Raw genomic sequence first — 26,042 nt, 5'->3', positions numbered from 1 at the left:
CCCCACGCTGTTCCTCCCCCTCCTGCCTTTTCACCCGCCTCTCATCTTCCTCACCCTTCACTGGTCACAATTATAGCATGAAGAAGAATGATTTTCCAAAACAGCATCACCCACCCCTTATCCCCCTGATCGGAGTGGAAAGCGTGAACCTGACAATGAGGACAAGTACAGGAGATTTTAAAAAGGAAAATACAATTGGATTTTTTGCTGTTATGCTCTCAAATCAGAAACAAAGTCAAAGTCTCTACTTCATGTATATTTCTACAGTGGAGGTGATTGAAAAATTTAATCCATTCCTTTAGTATTCATCTTTTCCTCCAGTTTGACAGCACCTTAATTGGGACAGAGATGGTACATTTTACTCTCTTGATAACCAATTTCCCTTCAAAAGCAGCCACACAAACAACAACAGTGGCATCCTCTTTTCATTTCTGTGGGTACATTTAATCTGCTTATCTGATTTGCTTATCATACACAATCATAATCACAAAGCAGACGCAGAGTTGCACAATTAAACCTGTCTAAGCATAAATGCCGTTCAGGCTCTCCTGCTTTCTGCTGGATTTTCCTCTCAGAGATGCCATGAAATGTTTAGATGAATTAACAATGAGTAGACACACTACAGATGCAGCGTCTGGCCCTTACTTGGCACATGGGAAAGTGAATGAACCACAGTGCGAACCCTCAGTTAAAGGGTTCATGTCCCACAGCAGCTGCATTAGAAGTGCAGTGTGTTCCAATGTGACACTACAGACGGCTCAGCTCAGAGTTAAGATCCCACTGCAACCGCATAATGCATATTTAAATCGGATTCAAACTGTACATAACTGGAGGCAGCCAAGGGCAACATTTTATATTTGATGTGATTATTATGTGAGATAGGCTGCATAGAGGGGACTCTGTTGCTGAAATGCAGGTCAGGCATAATAACATTAATTATTCACATCTGAAGAGATTGGCTACCAGGGACTTAATATATGTATTGTACTATATTGTACATATAGTGTAAAGTAAGTTTTGGATAATGTTTCCTTAAAGTCACCAGTTCATTTTGATTCATGGCTGTGATTTACAAAAGGAACACCTGCAGTAAACTCAAACTTCAATAATCAGGGGCTCACCAGGTAATAAGTCAGTATATGTACAGATTTTACAAGTCAGGGTCAGTGACTGTGACAGTGGTTTAAATAATTAACAAATAATTATGAATATACTGATCTGTTGTCAGTGAAACACAGTCATGTGCCTGTTTTACATATTAACAACCATACAGATTCATATGCAATCATTTGCATGAACAGGGGGTGACTGGGGACCATATTGCAGGAGACCAGAGTGCAAGCTGTTTATAGGCAGTAGGTATAAGAGGCATAACTCCACATGGGAAACCTGGCACGCTAACACCAGGGCCAGATGGAAGAAGAAAGGAGGGGAGGCATGCAAGAGAGAAATAATATGTCAGAGGAAAGATAGAAAAAGAAAGTTGGATAAAAATAGAATCACAGACAGGCATGGGGATAAGAAGATAGGTAGCAGGTTAGGAAGAGAGATACACAAAGACAGACAAGGAAACAAGAACAGAGGTAGTGCTGAAAAAGGTTTTTATATAAATAAGGAAAAGAAAAAGAAAGAGAGACTGATGGTAAGAAAGAGAAGTCTCTTCTCTGCAGGGACCTGTTTGTCTGAGCAAACCTTTTTATTTAACACCAAAATGCCTCTGACTCTCCCTTCCCTCGTTTCATCCCTCCTTCTGTCCAGCCTGGCAAATGCTTTGAATAGCTCACCACACACCAACAGATCCTACCGGGCCTAATCCTCCACCCCCACCCTCTCACTTAAAAATATTGTACAGTAACAGAGCGAGGTCATCTGCCCCCTTTAATGCCACTGTGTCAGCCCCTGCTCCAGAGTGGAAACTCAATCAGAACAGTTCACCGCTTCGGCTTTGCAGAATAATAATAGGATGGGTAGTATGTGTGTTTTTTGTCCGCGTGTTTTGCGTGTACGCGTGGGTGCGTGTGCCTCTGGTGGACTGGCATGCCGGACCGATCATTTTGCACCAGCGGGATCAAATTCATTCAGTGTCAGATAGCCATTGGAGCGTTGGTCCTTTTGTTATGACTTCATCTGTAAAATGTTTTTTCCCACCACAAAACTCCATATGCTGTTCTTTCAGAGAGCATAATCTGGTTCTGTGTCATAACTACAGCCACAAATTATAGTTACCGTGACCATCGAGCTTTCCCCAGCTCTGCGTACCCAACCCCGGGCCCGAGGCTAACAACACTTTCCTTCCATTCATCCTTCCAATAGTCCTTTCAGCTGGAGGAAATTGCACTTACTCACCATAAAATTAGAAAGATCACAGACACGACAAATCGAGAGAGGAATGCCACCAGGCATGACAAAAGAAAAAGGTGGGATAGTGTTTCATAAAACTTGCTTATGAACCAAATGTTTCCCCGGCCTCTTCAGCATCATAATGACTTAAAAAAAACACGTAACATGCAAAATGTTTACACATTTGCTGTATTGTAGCTGTAATGGAGGAGCATTCATTACTAATGCAGACTTCATGCAGGACGAGACGAGGGGCTGCAACTATGATTTTGAAAGATCATGTTTTGCACGGAGGATGGATCGAAATACTACGATACCCATGAGCCTCAGCCGCCATTGCCAAACAGAGCTGTAGCGAATTCAAAACACTTTGGCTCTGTTCAGACCTGCCGTTAACATGCGTCTCGGGTGATCCAATCACAAGTGGACAGCTCTGACTACAGGTGTGAACGCACCAGTGACGCACAGAGATCTAATCACTCAGACCACACTTGCATGTGGCCAAGATTCATTTTTTGAGTTTGAACGCAAATGCGTCGTAGGCCACATTGAAGGACCACCTACTCAACTGACTAATTCCTTCTGCCACAGTTTCATAATGAACTGAAATTAATTTTTAGTGTTACTAAGACATTGATTTATTTGTTTGACCGCCATATATTGATTTTCAATTTTTTTTTTTTTTGTCTTTTAGTATTTCAAATGTTTTAAAATCTTTTTTCATTGCAGAGCTGATATCGATTCGCTCAGCCCCTCCTAGCCCAGCTCTATCCGTCTCTCTCTCTCTCTCTGGCTAAACCAACAACGTATTTGGTCTTTAACAGCAGTGATGTACATGTTTGTTTGCATATAGAGCAGGGAGGTGAGATCCCATCACAAGTAGTCACTCAAGACGCATGTGGAGATGCATTTTAATGCCAGGTGTCAACAGACTTGCTTGGAGCCGTTCATTTGTGAGCGATTACCTGAGACGCATGTTAATGCCAGGTCTGAACTGGCCTTTGTAGCAGTTGGGAACAAAAGTGAACTAATTTTAACTTCTAAATGTTTTTTTTCTGGTTGTTACGAAGTCTAATTTTTAGCTTACCAGCACACTGAGCAGTATTTCAAGCTATGTGATTGGATTGCTCATACCAAAATGCTCCTCGGTAGTTCAGCAGTCGCCTTCTCTCATTATGCTGTCATGTACACAAAAAATAAATGGTATTTTCATACACATACAAGCTTTGGAAGTGTGCAAACTGCTAGCAACCTAACCCTGTCTATGCATAAAATGAACAGGTCTTAACTTTCATAGCACTGGATGCCAAAATGTCTCCACCCGCTTTCCAACTCTTATGTGATTGTGTTTGTGTTTACTTACTTCATGTTGCCAACCACTTGTCTACAGGCTCCTTCTGATACCCAACCACAATACGGGTCTCTGGAGGCTATACACGACCTGGAAGACAAACACATACGCCATTAGCCCCTCGTCATATTGCACACTGGAATATTGTTTCTCTCTCTGAGAGGGGATCAAAGTTTGTGTATGAGGATTTCATATGCAAACATCAGACTTACTTCTTGCATCTTCCATGTCTTTCGCAGCGAGACAGTGGTACTTTAACCACACAGGAGGTGAAAGCGACCCACAGAGCATGACTCTTGCTGTCTATCTGCATGCCAATGATGCGCTTGTCCTCTACACCATCTATACTGCACCTATGGGAGGAAGAGAGGAAGACAGGGAAGAGGATGAAAAATCAATTATTCTGTCTTTCCTTCAACTATTTTCTTGTTTAGGCACAAGGTCCAATAAAAAGTTGTCAGGGACAGTTGGAAGAAGTCAGAAAACAAGATTTCACAGTTCATTTAAAGAGATAAAAAGAGAGAGATTAAGATGTGGCAGGAAGAGACTGCGAGGTCAGGGAGAAAAGAGATAATGCTGGACTTGAGAACTTGGGGTCAGGAACAGAGTGGGAGATAAAGAGAGATAAAGAGAAGGGGTGATACAGATACAACAGATAAACAGACAGATGGGCACTGTGAGCAGTCAGCAATAACACTGCACTTAACTGCAAAACCCACTAACACTAACTCTTGCCCCCCCCCCCCCCCCCCCCCCCCCCTTGCTCCACCATTCTTCCATTCCTCCATCCCTGCTAGTCTTCTTTGTCTCCTCGGCCCCACAGGAGCACACCCTAATCCCTCTGGGCGTGTCAAGCATCTTTCTCTCCATCCATTCCTCTCTCCATCCCACCATCCAACTCCTGGGATTTAATCTCCCCTTCGCAGTGCCCTGGTCCCGCATTAACGCTCTCAATTAGGGCTTAGAGTCCATCTACACTGGGTAATGCACAGCAATCGGGCCTGCGCTGATCCTGCCAGCCATGGAGGGAAGCAGGCAAAGTCACTTACTGTACACGACTAAAGCCAGATGGCCAGCAGCCGGCGAATGCTCGGCCTCAGCCACAGAGACAGAGAAGAAACAAAGAGAGAGAGAGAGACAGAGAGGAGGAAAGAAAGAGCCACAACGAGGGGAGGGAAGAGAGGGCAGGGCCTGCCCTTCATCCCCTCCATACGGCTCGTCACATGGCCGCAGCATGTTGGACAACAAACAGTGGTAACCTTGAAAGCCCTCCTGTCAAGTCCTCGCTCGACTTCCCTTCTTCTTCTTCTTGGTTGTCTAAAACAATAACGTATTTCTCCTCTCTGCTTCTTTCCATCTCTCCTGTCTGAGCTTCACCTCAGTTCTCTCTCCCTCCTCTGTTTGTATTGCCATTCGTTCGCCCTCATCCATTACCCCTCAACTAAATATTTGCTTTGGCAGCGTCATACTGTGGCTGATTTTTCCTTATTCACTTCTATTCCAAATACACAACAATGCTCAACTCGCTTTACCCCACCATACCCAGCTCACCCACACACGCTCACATCCATGCATGTACCAACAGCCGTGTAATGTATTAGTGAAAGATCACAGGCTGGTTCTAAAGACAAACACAGACCTCAGTGTGTGTGTGTGTGTGTGTGTGTGTGTGTGTGTGTGTGTGTGTTTCCTTTAATCAGCCAATGATTTTGGAGGAGCTGGGCCACGCTGTGGTTGGGAACCACAGCGCTACGCTATCCAGAGCCTTAGGGTCTATGTCTTTAATTTAGTAGCTGCGGTTGGACAAAGTGTAACCTGATAAAACTCTTTTAAATGATAGAGTAGCCATCTGGTTGGCTGGCTTCGCTGTGTAGCTTGGGTCAGGGGAACTGACTGGTACTGATGGAGCTGGTGGGTTGGCGGGTTGGCTGAGTTGGGGGATGGTTGGAAACATGCAAAAAATCTCACACACACACACTCTCTCTCTCTCTCTCTGTCACTCTATAACACACACATATGCAAAAACTGATCTTCTTTCGTTTGTAGCAACTGTATCCATGTGTTTCTCTATTTCTATCCATCTCTCTCACACATGCACACGTCCACCCAGAGCTACATACTTGTCCGGGTTGTAGACGTTGAGCTCCTCCAGGAACAGGCTATCGTTGAGGAAGCCGTTGTTCATCTTGGCCAGGAACTTGAGGATGATGCCTTTCTCCGATCCCAGGAAGACCACTGTTTGGTTCTTATGTGGACCCGCCTCATTGTCCACCACGATGCGCGTCAGACGATACCTGTAACAAAGAATACCAAGTTAAATAAATAAAATCAATCAGTTGGTTAATTAGTCAGTTTGTCTACCAACAGAGGAACAAGTTTGCCCCTCAGAGGAGCAACAGATGGTGACGAAGGACACCAGCAGGGATTCAATGTAAATCTTTCTGTCAAGTACAGTACTCTTTCTACTGGACCACATTCAGAAACTTGTGAGATGAAATTTGCATTGATAAAAAGATACTACTTACTTACTACTTAAAAATAAAGAAATAAGAAATAAGACCTACAAAAACTAAGTGAATATAATTTCCTAAACAATTAATATATAATGAATAAATCAGTTTGCCTTCCATCATTCATGTCAGAAGTCTAAACAAGAATAAGGAACAGCAGGAGAGATTACACAGTTTTATTAATCTCATTAACTGATTGTTATTTCATTAAACTCAATCAGATTGCCACAGGACATGTGAGGTGGTTGTTCAAAGAAAAACATTACAAAAAAGTTGCTCATGCAACAGACAACAGTTGTGAATGCTGCACTCTTTTCTTATTGACAGCTGCTGGTCACACAATTTGGCTCAGCACCAAGTGGAGGTGCATAAAACTCAATTTTCATTTCAGTATTTGTAAAAAACAAAAAACAAAAACAAAAAACAAAACAAAAAACAAGCAGATAGGTAGCTTGTGGCAGAAATCAGCAAATTAGACACCTGCCTGTTAGTGTGTCTTGGATTGGTGCCCTATTCTGCTTACGGGTGTTAGAAATAAAAGTCAGATGGATCAAATAATAAGAACAGGTTTTAAGAAGTAGCCTCTTGAGGCTACCTACCTTTACCATCTGATTTCATCACATCACAGATGCCGGTATCTATCTCTCAATTAGTTTGAGGGCCAAGAAACTCTTTTATTATCAAAAAGGTACATATCTATTCATCAGCGTGTATTATGCAAACGCATGTTTTCATGACTTTTTTATTGAAGGAGATTTAATTCAAAGATTAAAGATGAGAGCTTATCTTAAAATCTAGGAAGTCCACTTTCACCCTCATAAATGGTTTACTTAGTGTTCTCAAACAGTACACACTAGTAAAATATTCATAACGCTGAAGGAGAATTTATTTTGGCTGTGATTCATGTATATTTAACCTTACTAACAGTTTACACCATGAGCCTATTAAAAAAAATACAAGGTCAGATCCTCTTATCCCATCTCCCCTCTGTTTCCTTTAAATATCTCTATTCTTTGTGTCAGTGACTTTATCCAATCAACAGTAACAGCAGTCTGAAGGTCTAATGTGGTTTTGATCTCTTCAAGCATAACAGGAGCTCTAAGGACCGTGTCAATGTGATTTGATCTCAGAAATAATACAATCTCAAGGACTAAGACATTCACTGTGTCTCCTATTCAGGCTAATACGAATCTCAAGAGAGGGATTCTTCAGAGTGTCTCCCCTTTCCATTTGAATCACTGTGTCCAGCCAGCTGAGGTCCCTGCCACAGCACAGCCAGGCTCAGGACAGAAAAGGCTCTTTCAAATTTGCAGCTAAAGCTCTTGCTGGATATTCGGGTGTCCTCTGCAGGGTGTTAGCAAGGATCAAACCTTATTACTGGTTTTGTTTCCAGCTGATTTCAGCTGAAGAATACTATTTCACATCAAGACTGTGATAATTATCACAAAAAACCTTACGCTCCTTCCACCTCATATGCCTTCATGATCTTTTTGAGCTTACATAATGCTTTTAACTACTGCCTTTGACTTGCATGCATGGCTCTGCTCACTGCGGTGTCATTTCAAATCAAATCAAATAGTCTGATTGCTGATTATGTAAAGACAGAAACACTGTTATTCATAATATGGCCGCATGATAGGGTGCACTAATGAACAGATAGAGTTATAGGGATTACCTTGATGAAAGCTGTTCATATTCTGACTAAGCCTGCACAGTATGTAGGTCAAACCTCAGCAAAGTAGCTGCAAGATGTGATACGACGCAAATAATTTGTAAAACCGAGGAAGAATTCTCTATGTATCTCATCTTTAAAGTGATGTTACCACCACTGAGGCTTGTCAAGGGTCTGGCAAGCACTCCTGACCTTAAATCTTGAGCAGCTGCAATTGGGAACCAGGTCCATATGAAAAAGTAGATTTCTTTTTTTTTTTTTTTTTTACACTTTTCACCAAATGCTCTGTCAGCTAGTTTTGCCCTGCCGATGGGACGGCGGTATGCTGTCGTATTCCCCCCAGAGGCTGGCTGAAATGTCTGTGTGAAGTGTAGCTAAAAGTCAGACAGACCTTTATGATCAAACAGTATCAGCCACAGTGCACTGGCTTTTGGGAAATGGGCTCAACTCTAAAAAGTCAGGAGAAAAACCAACCACAGAACAAAAAAAAACAAAAAACTTTTTACTCCAGTATCCTCTCTTTGAAATATCTTCAGAGGATTTCAACAAGCAATTTGCAACAAAGACTAAACATTGCCAAAACCTCATGAAGAACATGAAGACAGACATCAAAGAGAATTCAAATTGTTTACTCTGTATTTATCACATATCTACACAGTCAGGGAAAATGATGTATACTATATGGTGTATATCACTTTTTCCTCTACTACGGTGAAATGGGTCAGCGGCTAGTTTGTGGTGGAGTACTACTGTGTTTTAATGAGGCCGTCTGACTCTCAGAGCAGCACTTCACGTAATTATTGTCCTGGGCTGAAGAGGCTCATAGACCTCTGATGACAACGGCCTTTGGAGTGTGTAATACATACCGGACCATGGTCTTGAGGAACCAGGGCCTGTTAGCAATGGAGGGCACAGCCTCGTCCATCAGAGGATGCATCTTGATGAAGTTGAGTGTGTCGTCGGGGAACTCATTGGATACTTTGTACCTCTCCATGGATGGAGTGCCGGCGCAGTTGCCAGGCCTGCGAATGGAGAGCAGGAAAGAGGATGATGGTGATGAGGAGGAGGGGTGATGGGAGAGGAAAAAATGGTGAGCAGGAGGAGGGTGAGGCACAAAACGAAAAACCGCTACATTGACTGTAAAGGGGTTGTGGGGGATGATGAGCAATTCTTCATGGCCATAGCTCCAATAGAAGACAGAAAGTTTTACTTCCCTACAATCAATGAGAGTGTAGCTTTAAATTACTAAACTGTCATTCCAAGAGGCTTTGGTCAGAGCAGAGGACATGGGATGTCTTCTTTTCTCTGGACCTGGGGTAAAGCACTGAGACATTCTATCTATCTGATCCTTTTACAGGGAGTTGGTGAGCTGCTTGTAAAAGAGAAGCTGCTTTTGATAGCATATCCCCTTTGCAGGCATCTCACCTCTTAGAGCTTGTAAAACCCCTTTACTGCGTGGTCTTTGATACCCTGCCACACCACATAATCCACACCAGGCCCTAGAAATATTAGCTCGCTGGCCACCGAATGTCAGACGCTGTCAAAATGTCAGGACCAAGCTCTAAAATATACTATATATATATGTGTGTGTGTGTGTGTGTGTGTGTGCATGTGCGTGTGTGTACGTGTGTGTGCATAAAAGAAAGGTATCTTCATTTTTCGATGAAAATCTTCGTCTTATGTGTACGTCACCACTTCACAATAAGCAGCATGAGTATAAAGGAAATCCAGTGATAGAAGAAAAAACCTTCAGCCATTCTATGCATTCCTAGATCCATCTTTATCATGTCAATACAGCCAAAGGACAGAATTTCAAGGGCAAATATAGTTTGCTTTGCTTTTTATAAAACATGCAATAGTGCACTGTATAAAATCTATAATGAAAACATACTAAATAGTTTTTTTTTAACCATTCAAATTCACCTGAAATAAAATGTAATAAAAGAAACTGACAGATGAGGTCAAGTCAACTGCTGCTAATGTTAAATTAACCTCCAACTGATGATTAAGTCGCAGCATTTGCAGAACCGTTTGTCACTGTAAAAAAAACAAAAAAACAATGCTATAACATTTTCTTTGCTGTAGCTACATTTATGTCTGCGGACATATGGAGACCAGAGCGGAAACAGACATCTCTTAAATACGAAAATCTGTAAATGATTCAGTATGAGAGTGTAACACATGGAGGAACAGTCTGCTGCAGGGCCGGACCTGGGTGGCATTGTTACAACTCTCCGTCTGTTTGCCTGCAGATAAAAGGTCTGAACGCAGCAGAGGATGGAAATGAAATCAATCGCATCAATCACGACAGAAACAACGGCGGCTATATCTGATCTTTGCAACGTCTGAACTTGTTGAACATAAGCAAGTAATTACATGCTAATTGAGGGGAGCGGGCAAACTCACACATATTCACACAATGCACAGAGATGAATGCAAAAAGAGTACAGCACAGAATCTCTGTAGGTGAGGTACCGCCTCCTCAGCCATACGGGAACACACACACGCATACCCGCACAGGGTACCAACAATTATCATGGCCCAGATCTTTGTAGTAAATCTGTTTTTTTTTTTTCTGAGGATAAGAGTGCAGCTCTTGGCGCTAATTAGCAAGCAATAGATGGGAGATTGATCGGGCTGGTGCATTTGTGGAATTAGCCAGCCATCTGTAAAATGATCTCATGCTTCATTTGTTGATAGTGAACCCTTCTTTAATGCAACCGCGTGTGGGGGAGAGGTGAGGTAATGGGTTCGGGGTATAACTGTGAAAAAATGTGGCATCTGGGGGAGTGTGTCTGTGCACACAGGGTGTGGGTGTGACGCAATGTGACATAGGATGTGTAATCCCCGGCAAAAAAAAAAATGACGCAACATGAGTTAAAATTGTGGTGCTATTAACACATCATAATTCAACAAGTCTTGTGCATTGACTAGGGCGCCATATATCGCATGTGTGTTAGAGGAAGAGAGAAGCAATGTGACTGAATGAGAATGTGTGTGTGCGTGTGTGTGTGCGTGTGTGTGCGTGCGTGTGCGTGTGTGTGTGTGTGTCTGTGTGTTGTGGTTAATTAACTGCTGTTGTACCTTGGCTTGGGAACCTTCTCTTCAGGAAACGGCGTCCAGGTGGAGTCTGGGGATTTCTGCTCTTTGAAACGCCCTGTGAACGTGTTGGCCACCTCCGCCATGTCATAGGCGCACACTGCTGAGCCTGGGATACTGCCAAAAAAGGAAAAAAAGAACACATAAACAATCCCCTTGACAGAACACATCAAAGAAACACCTTTCCAAGCCTGGACTATCACCAGGAGACAGAAAAATGGTTTTACACTCCCCCTTTCAGAAGGGTTAAATCCCTTCAGGATGTCTCATTTAAGCTTTTCCATATTTACACTGGGTGACAGAGTCAGGTTTGCAACGTTGTCAAGGTTTTGCTAAAGTAGAAAAATAAGAGGTGTCAAGATCTTTATCCTCACTTCCCTCACCTGTACAAAAAAAAAACAAAACAAAAAAAAAACACATTTTGTGGTTTAAAAAAAAAAGTGCTATTACCTCCATTTAATAGAAATATTCTATTCTTATTTCTGTTTCGATTACAGTTTCAGTGCTATTGTACCCATCATGTTACTGAATACACTGTCATAGTATATGAGTTACAGTGTCTGCCTGCCAAGCCTCATGAGGACACACATTCCCTAACCATCCCCTCTAAGACTGGCTTTCCCCAAAACCCTTGAGGCATCAAAGTTCATCACAAGTCCACTGTTAAGCAAGAAATATGGACAACAGATTATCTTATTATTGCTATTCATTTTAAGGGGAAAAACACCCCTCTTGTGATAGCAGTGGAGCCACAGGCTTCTGTCCGTCTGTGTGGAATCAATGCATAGCAGCCTGCTGAGTCACTTTTCTATTTTCCCTGCATCTGTTCTCTGAAATAAAAACTAAGAAGTATTTATTCTTTATCAGACTTTCTTTATAAGAGAAACATCTTTGTCTCTCTCAGCTGGCTGGATTTTCTGGCTGTTGCATCATGGGTTAAACTCATCAACTAGACACTGGGGAGACAGCATACACAAGGGCGGTATTATAAAGAGCAAGGTCAGAGAGCTGTTAATTCTTGGCTTAGCTGCTAAATTACAGTAATTACCCTCTGCATTGGGTATGTACAGAAAGTTAGACAATAGCATGTCTTTTTATACCAGGCTGCTAACAAGGCAGATAGATGGTGATGGCGAGCGGGTCGGCCAGTTAGCGAGTGGGCCAGGCAGCATCCCAGACAGACAATTAAACGACACACAACCCTGAGAGCTGCCTACAGTCTGGATGTGCTCCCTCTAATTTCACCCCCTGACTATGAAATGGAAAATTAATGCCAGGATCAAAACTGGCGCTTATAGAAATTTTCAGAGGCCCTGCTTCATTGGGTTTTAATGTCCATTAACCATGCTCAATTGCACTGTCACAAGCAATTGTCTTATCTGCTAAAAAGCAGCCATAAAATGGAAAATTACAATATGTGCGAGCTATCAGCCAAGCTTTATGGCTTTGTGGTAATTTTCAATTTAGATAAAAACTCCCCCTGCCTATGAATATGAAAGCAGCTCTGAATATGATTTGTAAAAAGGAAAAATAAAATTAAACACCTGCATGTCAAAAGGGCAACAAAACAGTTTTGACAGAAGATGTAAATGTTGACCCAGTAGTCTCCGGAAGTGCAAGAGGCACAGCAGAGGCGTGCGCCACTAACATTAACAAAGGTCAGGCTGTCACACTGTTGATGAATTGAGGGCATTTTTTTTTTAAAAGTATTTCAAACTGAGAAAGATAATTGGTTTGATAAATAGGAAGTGCAGCAGTTGTTGAATCACATGAACACATTTGTGACAAGAGACAACGAAAATGACCTCAAGATATCAGTTCCATCTGTTGCTCACCTCAAACCTCTTCAGGTTTGATACACCTGTTGCTTTTTCAATGCCTTGTTTAGCTTTCTGTTCTGTACCTGTTGTAAGGTGTGGAGAAAGTTGCCATCACCACGTCCCTCCCGTTGATGTGGATGACATCTGTCACCGCCTGCAGAATGTTGAAGTAGAAGTGGGAGTCGCCGGGGATGGAGCAGTTCAGCCGAGACTTGAGGAAGGAGGTCCACTGCTTCTCCAAGACACGAGGTGAGCCGCCTCGGTCGTTCTTACAAACCCTGGCCACCCGAGGAAACACCACCTGACACACAAGAGACGCACAGCTGAAAGGTTACATTTGAATGGCTCAGGGTTTTACATATCACATCTCCAGTCTCGGGGTCTTGTACTAAATATTTAGCAGTCCATCAAAAGAGAGCTCCTCCAGTTTAACATTCTGTGGAATTCCAGATGCGGAGTTAAAAAAAAAAAAATCTAAATTGATGCCGATGCCTTCTCCTTTCATGTCAAAAAGGAAACTTGAGGGGCGTCGTGTAGCGTAGTGGTCTAAGCAGGCGCCCCATGTGTAGAGGCTACAGTCCTCGCTGCAGTTGGCCCCGGTTCGAATCCCGCATCGGACGACCTTTCGCTGCATGTCATTCCCCCTCTCTGCCTCTCTGTTTCCTGTCTCAATCAAATAAAGGCATAAAAAGCCCCAAAAAATATACTTTAAAAAAAAAAAAAAAGGAAACTTGATCCTGTATATTTGCCATGACAATGGAACATGTGACATTAACAGCGACTGAATGGACCTGGTCGTGAGATTGTTCCCTCAACTGATGCTTCCAAAGTCAAGGACGAACCTTGAACCTCAAAGGATAACTTTTGAATTAGATGTTTTGGTCTTTGAATGACAAAAATCTTTGGGAGACACCACAGTGACTTCATCCAGTGTTTCATCACTTTATACAAAACTACAAAACACAGAAGACTAAATTGGTGTATTTGATAGGCTGTTAAAGAGTCAGCACCTTGGCAACAGAAAATTTAGAGCATACAGCCTCAAAAAGGAGCCGGCACTGTAATTACTAACTGTCCCGTAACATCATGTAGCCCGAATTGTAATTTGTTGTTGTCACACTATAATTAACAGCAATAAATCTAACCCTGACCTGAAATTGCAGCCTGGAGTAAACAGTGTGAATGGGAGCGAACATGCATTTAAACCTGCTTCCTACACACACGCCTAAACACACACACACACACCAACATGCAGAAAACACCCAGTTCCTACTAAGAAAAACACACTCTCTCTCTCTCTCTCTCTCTCTCACACACACGTGGCTGTTCACTGTGAGATTACAGGGCGCTGAGATTACAGAAAAGGTATTACACTGAACAGGTGAGACTGTCAAACTGAATGTGGAATTATGTCAGCTTTACATATTACGGTTCAGTGTGTCACATTTCTACTCCCTGCAGATAGCCGAGCACTGGTTTATCTGTGTGTTACTTGGGAACACACACACACACACACACAAATGGTTCAAATACACACACATATGGTATATAACATAAATGTCTTACAGTGAACAAATATTTTACTTGAGGCTTGTTAAGTCACTTGTGTAATGAAAAATGTACCATTACACATTCTCCAGATAACAATGCAACAACCCAACATTAAAACAAAAAGCAAACACAAACTTGCCACAGCAGATTTGTCAGCCTGTCATAAAGCAGAGCTGACTATTTACATTGTCAGGGAAGGCCATTCTACTGTATAACAATGAAGAGATATCATTCACTAAATGTTAAATTACTCTCTGCACCATCAGCTCTACCACCACATGCATAATTATACTGACACTGCTTTCAAAACACCCAGCAGATTGAGAGGTCTGATCTGTATTCATGCCCTGTATAACACATGCCTGTCACTTCTGGCAGCGAATCCATTATTTCTGTGATTCTCGTTACCTCCGCTCTGTTCCCGTCTCGTCCCTTCTCTTTCTCACTCTCTCTTTAGTGTCTCCTTTCATTTATACTGAAAAATACATATTGAGCGATTCATTTCCATAACACATTTTCTTCTACCTGGTATCCAATTAAACTTTCTCAGGTCAGGGTCCAAAACTGAATTGAGGAGATTAATAGAAAAACGTCTGTTAATGTCCCTCTGGTGTAAAAACCTGAAGAAAGCGTGTTTCTTCTTCAACCTCTCCTCTTCCATCCTTGTCTCGTTTCTCTGAGACACTTGGGTGGAATTCCTCTTGGGAAACATTGAGACGATAGGTCAAACGGGAGTGTTGCCGGACGGACATGGAAGTGCAATTCAAGCGATATATTTAGCCTTCAAAAGGGGATCTCTATTCACATATTTAAAAAAAAAAAAAAATCTATTTTAAGTCCTGCATCCTGCCCAGTGTTTATCTGCTACTGAAAAATGTTTTGGCCACATTACAGCTCCTGAAAGCCTCCTTCCAGTTGTGTGATACACCCATATCCTGTTAGTTTCCTCAGGCACTTCCTGATTCTCTCTGTAAATAGGAAGTCACCTCTCATTAGAGTTCAAACAATAGCCGAAAAATAGGACCTGTGCTTACCTTTCCCATTGTGTTGTACTCCATGGCAATTTCCCGAAAGAAGAAGTAGATGAAGTCCCCATAATCGACTGCCTGGACAAAGTACGGCTCTGCAGGAGGAAAAAAAAAAATGAAATAAAATATTAGTAAAAAAAAGAAAAAGTGACGTTTTGCCGTGACAAAGCAGTTCTGACACCATATTTCACAGTAAACAGGCACAATGTCAGTCATATTATGCAGAAAAGCACCGACTGTGAGCCTTGAGTGCCTCAATCTATCATCCATCATATCAGCGAAACAATTTGCATGCAAGGAAAGAAGGATCTCTCTATTGAGTTTTGACAGGCTGGACTTGAGTTTGTTTCTCCCTGGGGCAGAGCAATTTCCTGGCTACATCAACTCTACCAGGACAGGTTGGCAAAATGACTGTGTCAAACAGAGCGTGTAGCATTAGCATAAGTGCTCCTTCTCCTCATATCTAGATTCATACACGGAGGTGCAAAGATACATAAAGCACAAGTTAAGGAAAGCACCAACACGCATGTTCAACCCTGGCCTTATTTTCTAAACTTGTCAGTCAGCTGGGTGCTTTCCAACTACAGGGACTTTGTTTGTGTGTCCCATACTCACCTTTCAGCCATTTGGAGTCGTGTTTGACAGTGCGCAGAGTCGGGCTGTCTCCTAGGCTACGATAGATGACCGCATCGATCGCTAGAAAGTCTGTTACAGTGGCCGAGTACAGCTTGCCATCTGGAGAGGGAACACAGAGACGGAGAGAGCAATAAGGAGGGAAGACGGAGATGGAGAGGGGGGAAGAATGAAGAAAGAGAGCCACAAAGGAAGAAAAAAAAAAGGTGAAGGAGAGGGAAGTTTAGTCAAGAGAGAGAAACACATGAAGCCACTCAGAGATTCCTGCAGTTTGTGGCTGGATACACTAACATGTCTTAGATGGCTCAGACCTGGAAAATGAATGAATCACACAAACCGACGAGACTCTCTGATGGACAACAAACAGGGCTGTACACAGACTTGAACATGTTGCACATTTGTAATTGCTCACTCTCGCAAACACTCTTCAAAAGCTCAAACAAACACTGAAGCCCTGCACACACACTGTCTCTCTCAGAGCACCACAGAAACCCACAGTCACACACTTATATGCACGTACGTACACACACATGCTTCACGAACACAATCCACCGCCGGCATGACCTCAGCCCGCCTCGGCTTCAACCACAGTGGAAAGTCAAACTACATAATTGAAAGGATAGCAGTCAGAGGAACCCTCTTGATTACTCAGTGCTTCCAGCTCCTTCCAAGCGGCTCTGCTACACATTAACTGGTCAAGCTATGTGTTTGCTCTCTTTCTCGGCTTGAAACAGGCAGGGACAGCTCATCAATAGTGCCATAAATCAGTTCACAGCAAATATGAATGGGGACTGGATGTCTTTAGCAGCCTGCGGGTCCGTTGCATGAGAAGAATCGCACCCCGCCAACGGAAAGCTGACTCATTCCGGTCCCATCCATTTGTGACTTGTTTTTAATTTCATGCATTTTGAAAGAAAAGTGAGCGAGAGACAAAGGAGACGACAGAAAACTTCTATAAAATCGAGAGACGGATGATTCTGTTTCTTCTGTTCTCACTTTAGAACTGATGTGTTTCCAGAGTGCTCTAATAAGCAGCGAGTTCCTGACACAGAGCAAATGTGGCCCCGAGTTCGATGATTTGCTCTAGTGCTTGTAACACAGATTGGCTTTCCTTCTTTGACATGTTGTCGGAGCACTGCCATTAGAATAACCCGAAGGGTATTAAGAACAATATTAAATACAACCGCAACTAATCCCCACGCTCAAATAGACGCAACTTTCCCATCCAGCTCAAACATGTTCCAGTGTTTAATAAGTGCACATAGGAGAAAATTAGGATTAATGTTTTTGCCTCATGGCAGTCAATGAGTGGTGGCAGTATCACACTCACAATCTATTTTCACCTCATGGCGACTTTCACCAATGTTAAGCCACAGTACGGAGAATTTCGAAATTCACATTTGAGACAAGTGTAATAAAGATAATTGTGAGTTCAACATAAACAGGTTTAATCTTACCAGCAAAGAGGGCAACATTGGCATGCTTGGCATCATATGGACAGCGTGCCATCCCACTGATCTCCTCTCCCAGAGCCTCCAAGGTGTCCATCTAGGGTCACAGATGAGGTGAAAGGTCAACAGAGGGTCAAGACAATGCAGTCGTGTTGTCAAACAAACAATGCACTTGAAATACGGCTTAGACAGGAATTGTTGGTTCCCAGTTGGAGGAAAAAGATCTAGAAGAGGAAAAGGAGAAATGTGCTCAAATGTCAAAACAATGAAAATCTGACGGCACCACTAGAAAAAAATAAAAAAGTACTGTGTTAAAATGGAAAAATATGGTGTGAGTCAAAATAGTCCCAAAAAAGTTGTGGTACCCAGCCCAGGAGTGTGTCCATCTAGCTCTGACCTAAGCTAATATCCAGTGGATGGAACTGTGGTGTCGTACTGAGAGCTGTCAAAGCAGCCCATCTGGGAGTATCTGGGAAACTGTCATGGAAGAAGATAAAAAATAAAAAAAACAGACAATTTTCCACAGAAACATGTTTCACAGTATGGGTGGACGTGGTTTGCTTTCCCCCTGCCATCTTTTATCCTTGGGCTGGTTCTGGTGTTAAAGAAGAGTTTTAATAACCCTCGAGACAGATCTTTAACCCATTTACTGTGGTGCTTTCCCTTGCCCTGATTTCTCAAGTCTGTGCCTTTGCTGTGAAGAGGAAAGAAATGGGCAGAGGGAAAAATGGGTGAGCACATGGCCCTGAGCAGGGAACGTGGGGACTTTTTACTAAAGCTCAGTAGTTTTTAAATAGTAGATCATACAGTAGTCATTATTTTAGATTTTGCAGCCTTAACTTTGTCTTAGATGCTAGGAGCTTTTCCTTGGGCGAGACTCCTACTTTTAATTCTTCACCTAGACAATGTATAAGTTGTCTTTTCTTAGCACTGGGAGTGTATTTTATCCAAACTTTTTTTGTCATTCTGTCACTCAGTAGTCCCATTTCCATGAGTTATTTTAAGGCCCTCTCCATTGTTTAAGAAGCACTGCTGGTCTAGTTTAGGGCTTAGTGATGATCTCTGTGAATTGGAACTTAGTTTTTTTCTTGTTTTGCACCCTGGTTGGTTGGGGTATGATTGGCTGGGCATGGCAGAGGATGAGATGTGGGTGAAAGGTCAATATCATCCCACCATGGGTAGGCTTGTCTTCCCCAGCAGGCCATAGGATGCTCTGTTACCCTGGCTAACGACCAGGGCTACACACAAACACAAGAGAGAAGAAGAAGTCATAATACGCTGGCCAGAAGCTGAGGTCAGGGAAGATTACCAAACGCACTGTTTGCCTCCAGAGTTCACAATACATAGTAATTTTTCTTCTGTATCTCAGTTTCTATCTCTCTCGTATTCTACTTCCTTGCTTCCACACTTTCTCCCTTTCTCTTCACAAAGAAGAGCGCAGCTCGCCAAGGCTGCAAACTGCTTACGCCGCCCTTTCTGGTCTCTAAACAGGTCATTTTGTTTTCTATTCCTGTCTCGGCGGAAACGGTTATCATCTGCCCACTAAAAAGGTCACACACACTCCGGCGCAATGCTGGAAAAGCCTGCCAGAGAAATTGTTGAGGCTGATTTGGCAGAGAAAATTACAAGTGACCTTTTACAACAAACACAGAACCACCAGCAGCAGCGCATTTCTCGATTTCTCATTCCTTCTGTTTCTTCAAAAAATTATAGGAGGATAATATATGGAGGCGAGCTGGTTTGAAGATATATATTGTTATTAGACAGGGGAGACTGTAATTATAGATTAGGCTGAGTTAATCATAAGGGACGTGAGTCACTGAAGGTCAGGTGCGTCCACTGAATCACAGCGTCTGTGTGTACAGAGCGACAGGGCAACTCGGTTAAGCTTGAAACGTCAGCAGCTTCTGTGTCAGCTACCTTAACACAAACACTCGCGTCTCTGACACACAACACACACTCGCATATCTCTCACGCCACAGCAGCTACCCCTACCCTCACCATCTCCTCAGTTGATTTCACTGAGGAAATGACCTCTGTCTACTGGGCCTGGCTGACTGTCACTGATCTATTCCTGCCGTTTGAACAGAGGAAGACACTCCCAGCCCGGCCACCGATATTACGTACAGCTCCAGTCTCCTGTCAAGTTGGCATGTGTGGAGAAACAACAGGCCGAGTGCTCGCTTGCATGCTGTTAGCCTTGTCTGAAGCAATACTCGGAATTTTTGAAAGGGGCAATAGCAATCCATAAAACTGCCACAATCAAGCACAACATTTTGAAACATTACCATAACAAAATTTGATGTTTAAACAGCCAGATGGATTTGTTTACCTTGTTTACCAGGCAAACCCTATTATGCTGCCACCTCCACTAGCTGCAAAAAAAAAAAAAAAAAAGAAAGATGTGCTTCAGCTTTGTAGAAACACAATTCAAAGTAATGGGAAGGGAACAGTAGTGCTGTCACACTTCGTCAGCGCTGCCTTAACAACACACTGTTCAGTGGGGATCTATTGTAGCTTAGCAGATGAATGTACAGTAACCTTGGCTCGGAGTGCAGTGTATCTAGATGAATTAATTACTACAACAGCTCGTTGGTGTTTTCCATAGGCTATATACTAATTAATTAGACAAACACAATGTAGATCCAAAACATGCCCATCAGGAGTGTTATAATTGGTTCAGCATCAGCTTCACTACTCAGGGTGAGGGACACGTTCTACTTCTGTGTCTCTGTTGTCTTTATTGAGGACCCTGTTATTGGCTTTATTCATCACTGCTGAGGGATTTGTGAAATCTTACTAAGGACAAACTTAGGGTAAACTGAGCCAGCATCCCGCTTCTTAACTGTTTGCTTGAAACAGCTTCCTTGAAATATTACGGACATGTTTATTTTTTAGAATAAGCACAGTAAAGGGCGTCTTTGCTGCTGCAAATCGACACTGGTTCCAAAATAATCTTAGATATGAAGTTACTAATCTGTCGGGAAGGGTAGCCACTAACAGATGAGAAAGGCCCCAGAGGAGAAAAAGAAAAGTTTTTAAAAAAGGATAGATCTTTCTTCCACCAATCGATATTGTTATTGAGCATTTTGCAGCTGAGTTGAGTCCCCACACATTCCTTGATATGCAGTCCATATTTCCACACCTGCACAACTTTCCTCTTCTACAAAGGTCAAATGCACAAGTTCACACCTGGGTCAAAAGTAGTTGTGTAAACCAAACAAGGACATATCTCCCTGGGAGATTAATAGTTGTGGCCCACTTCTCTGCAGCCTGTTTCTGAGCCCTGGGAGGATGAACTCTTTTCCCTGACCACCTTTTACACCAGAGCAGGAAACTGGAGGCTCTGCAGCTGTTGAAAGAAATGGAGGAAGGAGGAAGGAGCTCATTTATCTAAACCTTCAGCTTCTTCAATGATTGATCTTTGGGAGAGAAACTGGTGAACATACATTGCACAAATATGTCAAGAATTTGTGGTCTTGCAATGTGCAATCATTAATTACCTCTTAAAATGTAAGCTGTTGTCTTTCTTTTTAATTAACATTTTGTCAATCAAACAGCTGCTGGAAAAGCAGCAGCATACAAAGATGTGGATGATTTTCACCTTGTTGATTAGAGTAAATCCCTGTGTGTGCATTCATCATATTTCAAATGCAAAGACTTGACACACATGAAATTTCCCAGTACACCTCAGTCCACCAGTATCAAGTCGAGGACACATCACCTGGGACCCACTGCCTCCAAGACTCCCCACTGATTCCCCCCACTTCGCCCGGCAACCGGCGATGAAACTGACTCCAGTCATATATCAGCCCAGCTGGATGGGGTGTTTATTATTACAGCACAGCAAGGGAGTGACAGAGGGAGAAAGCAACAGAGGGAAAGATGGCAGAGTGGTGGGAGCAACGGAGGGGGAGAGGAATTAAGGCTGGCAGGAGAGGAGGAGAGAGGGAGGGGGGTGGGTGAAGAGAAGAGAGGAAGCTGGGTGCTGTGTAGTGTCGAGTGAGAGAGGACTGTGACATGGCTGTCACAGGTGTCTGTCTGTGTTTTTTCTGTATGCATGCATGCATGTGTGTGTAACCAAGCGCTGACACTACCGACACAAGGTGAAGTGAGGATAATGAGAAGAAGCTAAAGCTAATGAACATTCGTAGGGTTTGCGGGAAGTAAAGAGGTAAAAATAAATAGGTAACCAGGCAGGGAAGGTGTTAGAACAGAAAACAACATGGGGTGTTGCTGGTTTGGGCGGGTGCCCTCCCTGCCCCCTATGTCTCCCCCCTCCGTCTCCCTCCACCTCTGCTCCCCTCCGTCCCTTCCCACTCGCCCTCGCAGCGTTGTTGATTAATGTGGGATGAGGCTGGCCCCGAAACAGAAGCTCTTTTCAACGCTGTCACACTGGGGAGATGGAGAGGCAAACTGTGGCCAAGGTGGATTTAACCACAAACAGACACACACAAAATCACACACACACAAATACACACACGCACACACACGCACGCACGCACACATTTGACCAAGCAGAGTGGATGAGCCCAGCACGCCATCAAAGGCCTGGTATCTGCCCAGAGAGCCTGCCAGCCTGCCAGCCGTACAGTGTGTGTGTGTCTGATTATTTAGTAAAATGTGTGTGTTGTACATTGTGTGTTTGCACAGTTGTCAGTGTTTGTATGGGGGCCTTCACACTTCTGTGGCATTTGTATGTGCATTTGCATGATTGTGTGCATGTGATTAGTGGTACTTTTTACAACATTCAATATCATCAACTTCCAATATCTTACTCCTTTGACAGCCTTAACATTTAATCAGATTTAGAAATGGCATATTGATTCAATTATTTCATGATTAAAATGGCTATTTTGTTCAACCAAAGTAATTACAATTAAATTATCATCAAAGGGAAAGAGCAGTTGCAAGCATATTAAAACGACTCATACAATGTCATTATGATATATGTTAAATGGCCGGAAACAAAGAAAAATATTAATGAACAGATGAATAAAATAATTGTATTTTATCATTTATTATTCCTCATTTATTTTGAGATTAGGGTAGCACCACATCCATCGTGTGAAGTAATTCATGTACACAATGATTGATTTTCATGTTTGCAGAGGCAACCGTGTGCGTGCGTGCGTGCGTGCGTGCGTGCGTGCGTGTATATTGTCATTTTAACAAGCACCTCTGTGTTTTACAACGCTATCCCTCAGTTGCCCTTAACTCCACCAGACTAGCAGCAATATCAGTGCAAGTAACAGCTAAAACACAAACCTTGAAACCATAACCGGAGTAGCTATAAAAGCTAACCACGCCTGATAAATGCGGAGACATAAATTCCTCTTTCCCTGCAGGAAGAGTCAGTGAATTGAAAGACGTCCATTCTGTGTGCTTAGCATGCTGAACCACAAAGCCAACGGAGCGGAGATGTCTTGTCTTTCTGGTAAACAGATCTAGTGAACCAAAGCAGGAGAGTTTTCCCCGCAGGCCCCCTAGATAACATCTCCGTGTGCTGTGACCATCACATCACATCCTAACAAACCAAAGAATAACATCCTTCAGGACAGAACCTCTACTGAGTCGCTCTGTCTGCTCTCCTGTCATTCTTACTGCCTGCCTGCCTGTCTGTCTGATTGTTCCTCTGTCTTTGTGCGCTGCCTGTCCGATGTTGTTCATATCTGAAGTTCAAAATAGTTTCCCCTCCTGATACTTAAATGGAATGACATTGATGTTAAAACCACATTTACTGCACTTTTGTTACTTTTAAATACAACTCGAACACTCAATACCAATTTAAAATGACCATATTTTTTTCAGTAGTGAGTTTAACTGTCCTAACACTAGGTCAACCAAGCTGCTGCAAGAGCATAAATATTGTCTTGTGAATGAGCAAAGATTTTCTCATTGTAATGGCAATCCACTTTTCACAGCATGAAGGATCAGAAAACATCACACTTATGTCACTAGGGAAGGAAAAAATTGGGACATTTTGAGCAGCTTGAAGACAGCCTGTCTGCTTGTCATGTTTGCCTTTCTGTCTGCTTGTATGCTTTAAAATCAGTGGGTTATATGTGTGCATGTTTTTTTTTTGATTGTCCATCTGCTCACCTGTCTATCTTTTCCTGACATCTCAATTTTAGTCCACTAAAAGTCCATCTTGATGTGTACCTGCTCTCTTTCTTGATCTGAGGTCATTAAAATGCATCTTCACAAGGTGGTTTTGCTTTTCCTGCAGGAATCTTGAAAATATTCCAGACATGCCCGCATGCACACAGCCATGCAGGCATCTATTTACAGGGGAAGGCTGAATCGGCTTTCAGGACTGTGCCTTCACTTGCATTTCAGTGTGTGTGAATGAGTGTATGTGTATGTAAGAAGGTAGGTAGTTAGGTTTCTCAGCTTTTAAATCGAGCGTGTCAAAGTACACCTGGAGATAAAGACATAGGAGGAGGGCCTGCTGATCTGTGAAAGCCATCCATCAACGTCCATCTTTCCATGGCTCATGCCCTAAAACTCCCACATGGTTGGGGTTGAAAAATACTCCTCTGTGTGTGTGTGTGTGTGTGTGTATGTGTGTGTGTGTGTGTGTGTGAGAGAGAGAGAGAGTGTGTGACAGAGAAAGAAAGACAAAGTGAGATTGGACAGCAGTTTTAAGAAAATGTACGTTTACAGTATGCATGACGTATATCCGTCACTGAGGTGACACCAAACAGTAGTGTTTATATGTGTGTATTTGTGGGTGCATCCCTACCTTGTAGGTTCGGCAGGAGGGGTTGAAAGCATTTGTTCCACAAACAAACAAGGTGTCATCATTTTGCTGCAGGAGGACTTTGATGAAATTATGACACTCATCCTTCAGGGAGCGCAAGCCGGGAGAGAGAAAAAGAGAGAAAGAAGAAAGGAGGTCCATGGTGACATTTGTTTCTTTTATAATACACATTTTTTCACTGAAAGCCACATGTGGTTTTTTGAATGGGCTCTTTCTTTTCGTTCTTTTGAAGAACAGCGTGAAGCGCTCTACAGAAAAGTGAAGTAAGAAGCATGCATAACCAACATCAGCATATAATCAAGAAATTTAGCATGTTAACAGCAGATTTTAATTTGGCGTTCAGTGTCACATTAATAATGAAATCAATATTCACTTTGCACAGTTTTGTTAGAACTGTAGAGTAAATCCAGAGAAGATACAATTATACTGACACTGATAGCAGAAGGTATATGAAGGTAGGGAGTGTGTTATTGCATCTGCAGAGTCTCCTGTGTTAATGTGTGTGTGTGAAAGAGAGAGACTGTGTTTAATTACATCTGTTACAGCTTGTCTGTAATGTGTGATTCGCTAAAGAAGTGTTTTGTGAAGAATAGGGTGACATTTGTTCTATAAATGAATTTAAGGTGTAAGCACAGACGATGCGGCGTTAGTCAGTGTGTTTGATTGTGTGCATTTTTCTCTACCTTGTGTTTCCCTTTCATTCTGCAAGTGTCCACGTCTGCCTGTCTGGACTTCCATGTCATTTTCTGGTAGATGGAAGTAGAGGAGAGGGTGAGAGAAAGCGATGGAGTAGGTCAGAAAGCAAACCAGATAAACATTGAGGTAGGAGAAGGAGCTCAATAACCAATCCATACTGTGATCAATAATCATCATCTGAGATTCTCTCTCATTGATTCCCCTCATGAGGCACACGCTCTGAGGTGAACTCTATTCCAAGTGCTGATCGGAGATCAGTTTACCTCCTTGAACTTCTAAATCTCTGCCAGAGAGGTGGAAATACGATACTGACCCTGGATCAGAACAGAGTCTGTCCAAGGACGGATCCTGTCTCAGAGCTGAGAGCTCGTTTCTGTGGATTGATAGGTTGGCTGGCCATCCTTACACACACACACACACACACACACACACACACACGCACACACTGCCTTGGCCTGTGGGTCAGTGCTACCCAATACCTGTCAGTCAACTACAAACACCCTCTTTCATTGTCACACACACTTATCAGTCAATGCTAAGTCATATCTGGTATCCAGCCATACACACACGCACACACACACGCACACACACACACACACACACACACACACACACACACACACACACATATAGACACACACACACCCCTCTCTGTCTCTGCCCTGTGTGGCCTGAGGGTCAGCGCTGAGCCGCTGGTTCAGCCCACCGCGTACTCGCCGCTGTTGTACAACATGTTTGGAGCTCGGCCACTGATTAAAGACCCTCAGTCATCAATCAATCTGCGCGTCTCCCACCAGCCTTTCATCTGCAGCCTGCTCTCATTAAGACCCACTTGTCGGGCGATAACATTGAAGTGGATGAGGTGGAGGCATGGCGGGTTGTTGTATACACGGGAACGGCCTTGTTTGAATTCTGTTTGCATGCATTATGTTAAGGGCAAGTGATGCCAGTGAGGAGTGGTTGGAACGGTGGTTGGAATGAAATGGAGAGTGGGTTATTACAGCTGAGGGTCTATGTAAATATGAGGCGCTTTTTGAATAATCTGAAAATATACAATGAGCTCTTTTTCCCTTCTGGATCCCACTTGTCTTTTTCTCCCTACTGCAATTCATCTCAGCTTACCATTCC

At 42.9% G+C, this 26,042-nt stretch overlaps 1 protein-coding gene across 3 annotated transcripts in view; it reads right to left on the bottom strand.

Moving 5' to 3' along the window:
* The window catches only part of sema6a (sema domain, transmembrane domain (TM), and cytoplasmic domain, (semaphorin) 6A), a 105,240-nt gene that overhangs the window by 18,946 nt on the left and 60,252 nt on the right, over positions 1-26,042 (bottom strand). For all 3 annotated transcript variants that reach the window (XM_087170385.1, XM_023394251.2, XM_023394252.2), the window contains 11 exons: positions 24,902-24,964; positions 24,201-24,302; positions 17,462-17,552; positions 15,987-16,106; positions 15,378-15,466; positions 12,876-13,093; positions 10,958-11,089; positions 8,740-8,895; positions 5,812-5,985; positions 3,904-4,044; positions 3,704-3,781 (listed from right to left, as the gene is read on the bottom strand). In XM_087170385.1, the coding sequence (XP_087026511.1) occupies positions 3,704-3,781; positions 3,904-4,044; positions 5,812-5,985; positions 8,740-8,895; positions 10,958-11,089; positions 12,876-13,093; positions 15,378-15,466; positions 15,987-16,106; positions 17,462-17,552; positions 24,201-24,302; positions 24,902-24,964 (1,364 nt within the window). The remainder of the gene's footprint in view (positions 1-3,703; positions 3,782-3,903; positions 4,045-5,811; positions 5,986-8,739; positions 8,896-10,957; positions 11,090-12,875; positions 13,094-15,377; positions 15,467-15,986; positions 16,107-17,461; positions 17,553-24,200; positions 24,303-24,901; positions 24,965-26,042) is intronic.

This window comes from Seriola lalandi, unplaced genomic scaffold (assembly GCF_002814215.2).
Source record: "Seriola lalandi dorsalis isolate HSWRI2012SDOR001 ecotype SW California unplaced genomic scaffold, Sedor1 jcf7180002054946, whole genome shotgun sequence".
NCBI lineage: Eukaryota > Metazoa > Chordata > Actinopteri > Carangiformes > Carangidae > Seriola > Seriola lalandi.
Note: the sequence above shows the minus strand (reverse complement) of the source record. Positions and strands in the feature narration are given on the sequence as shown.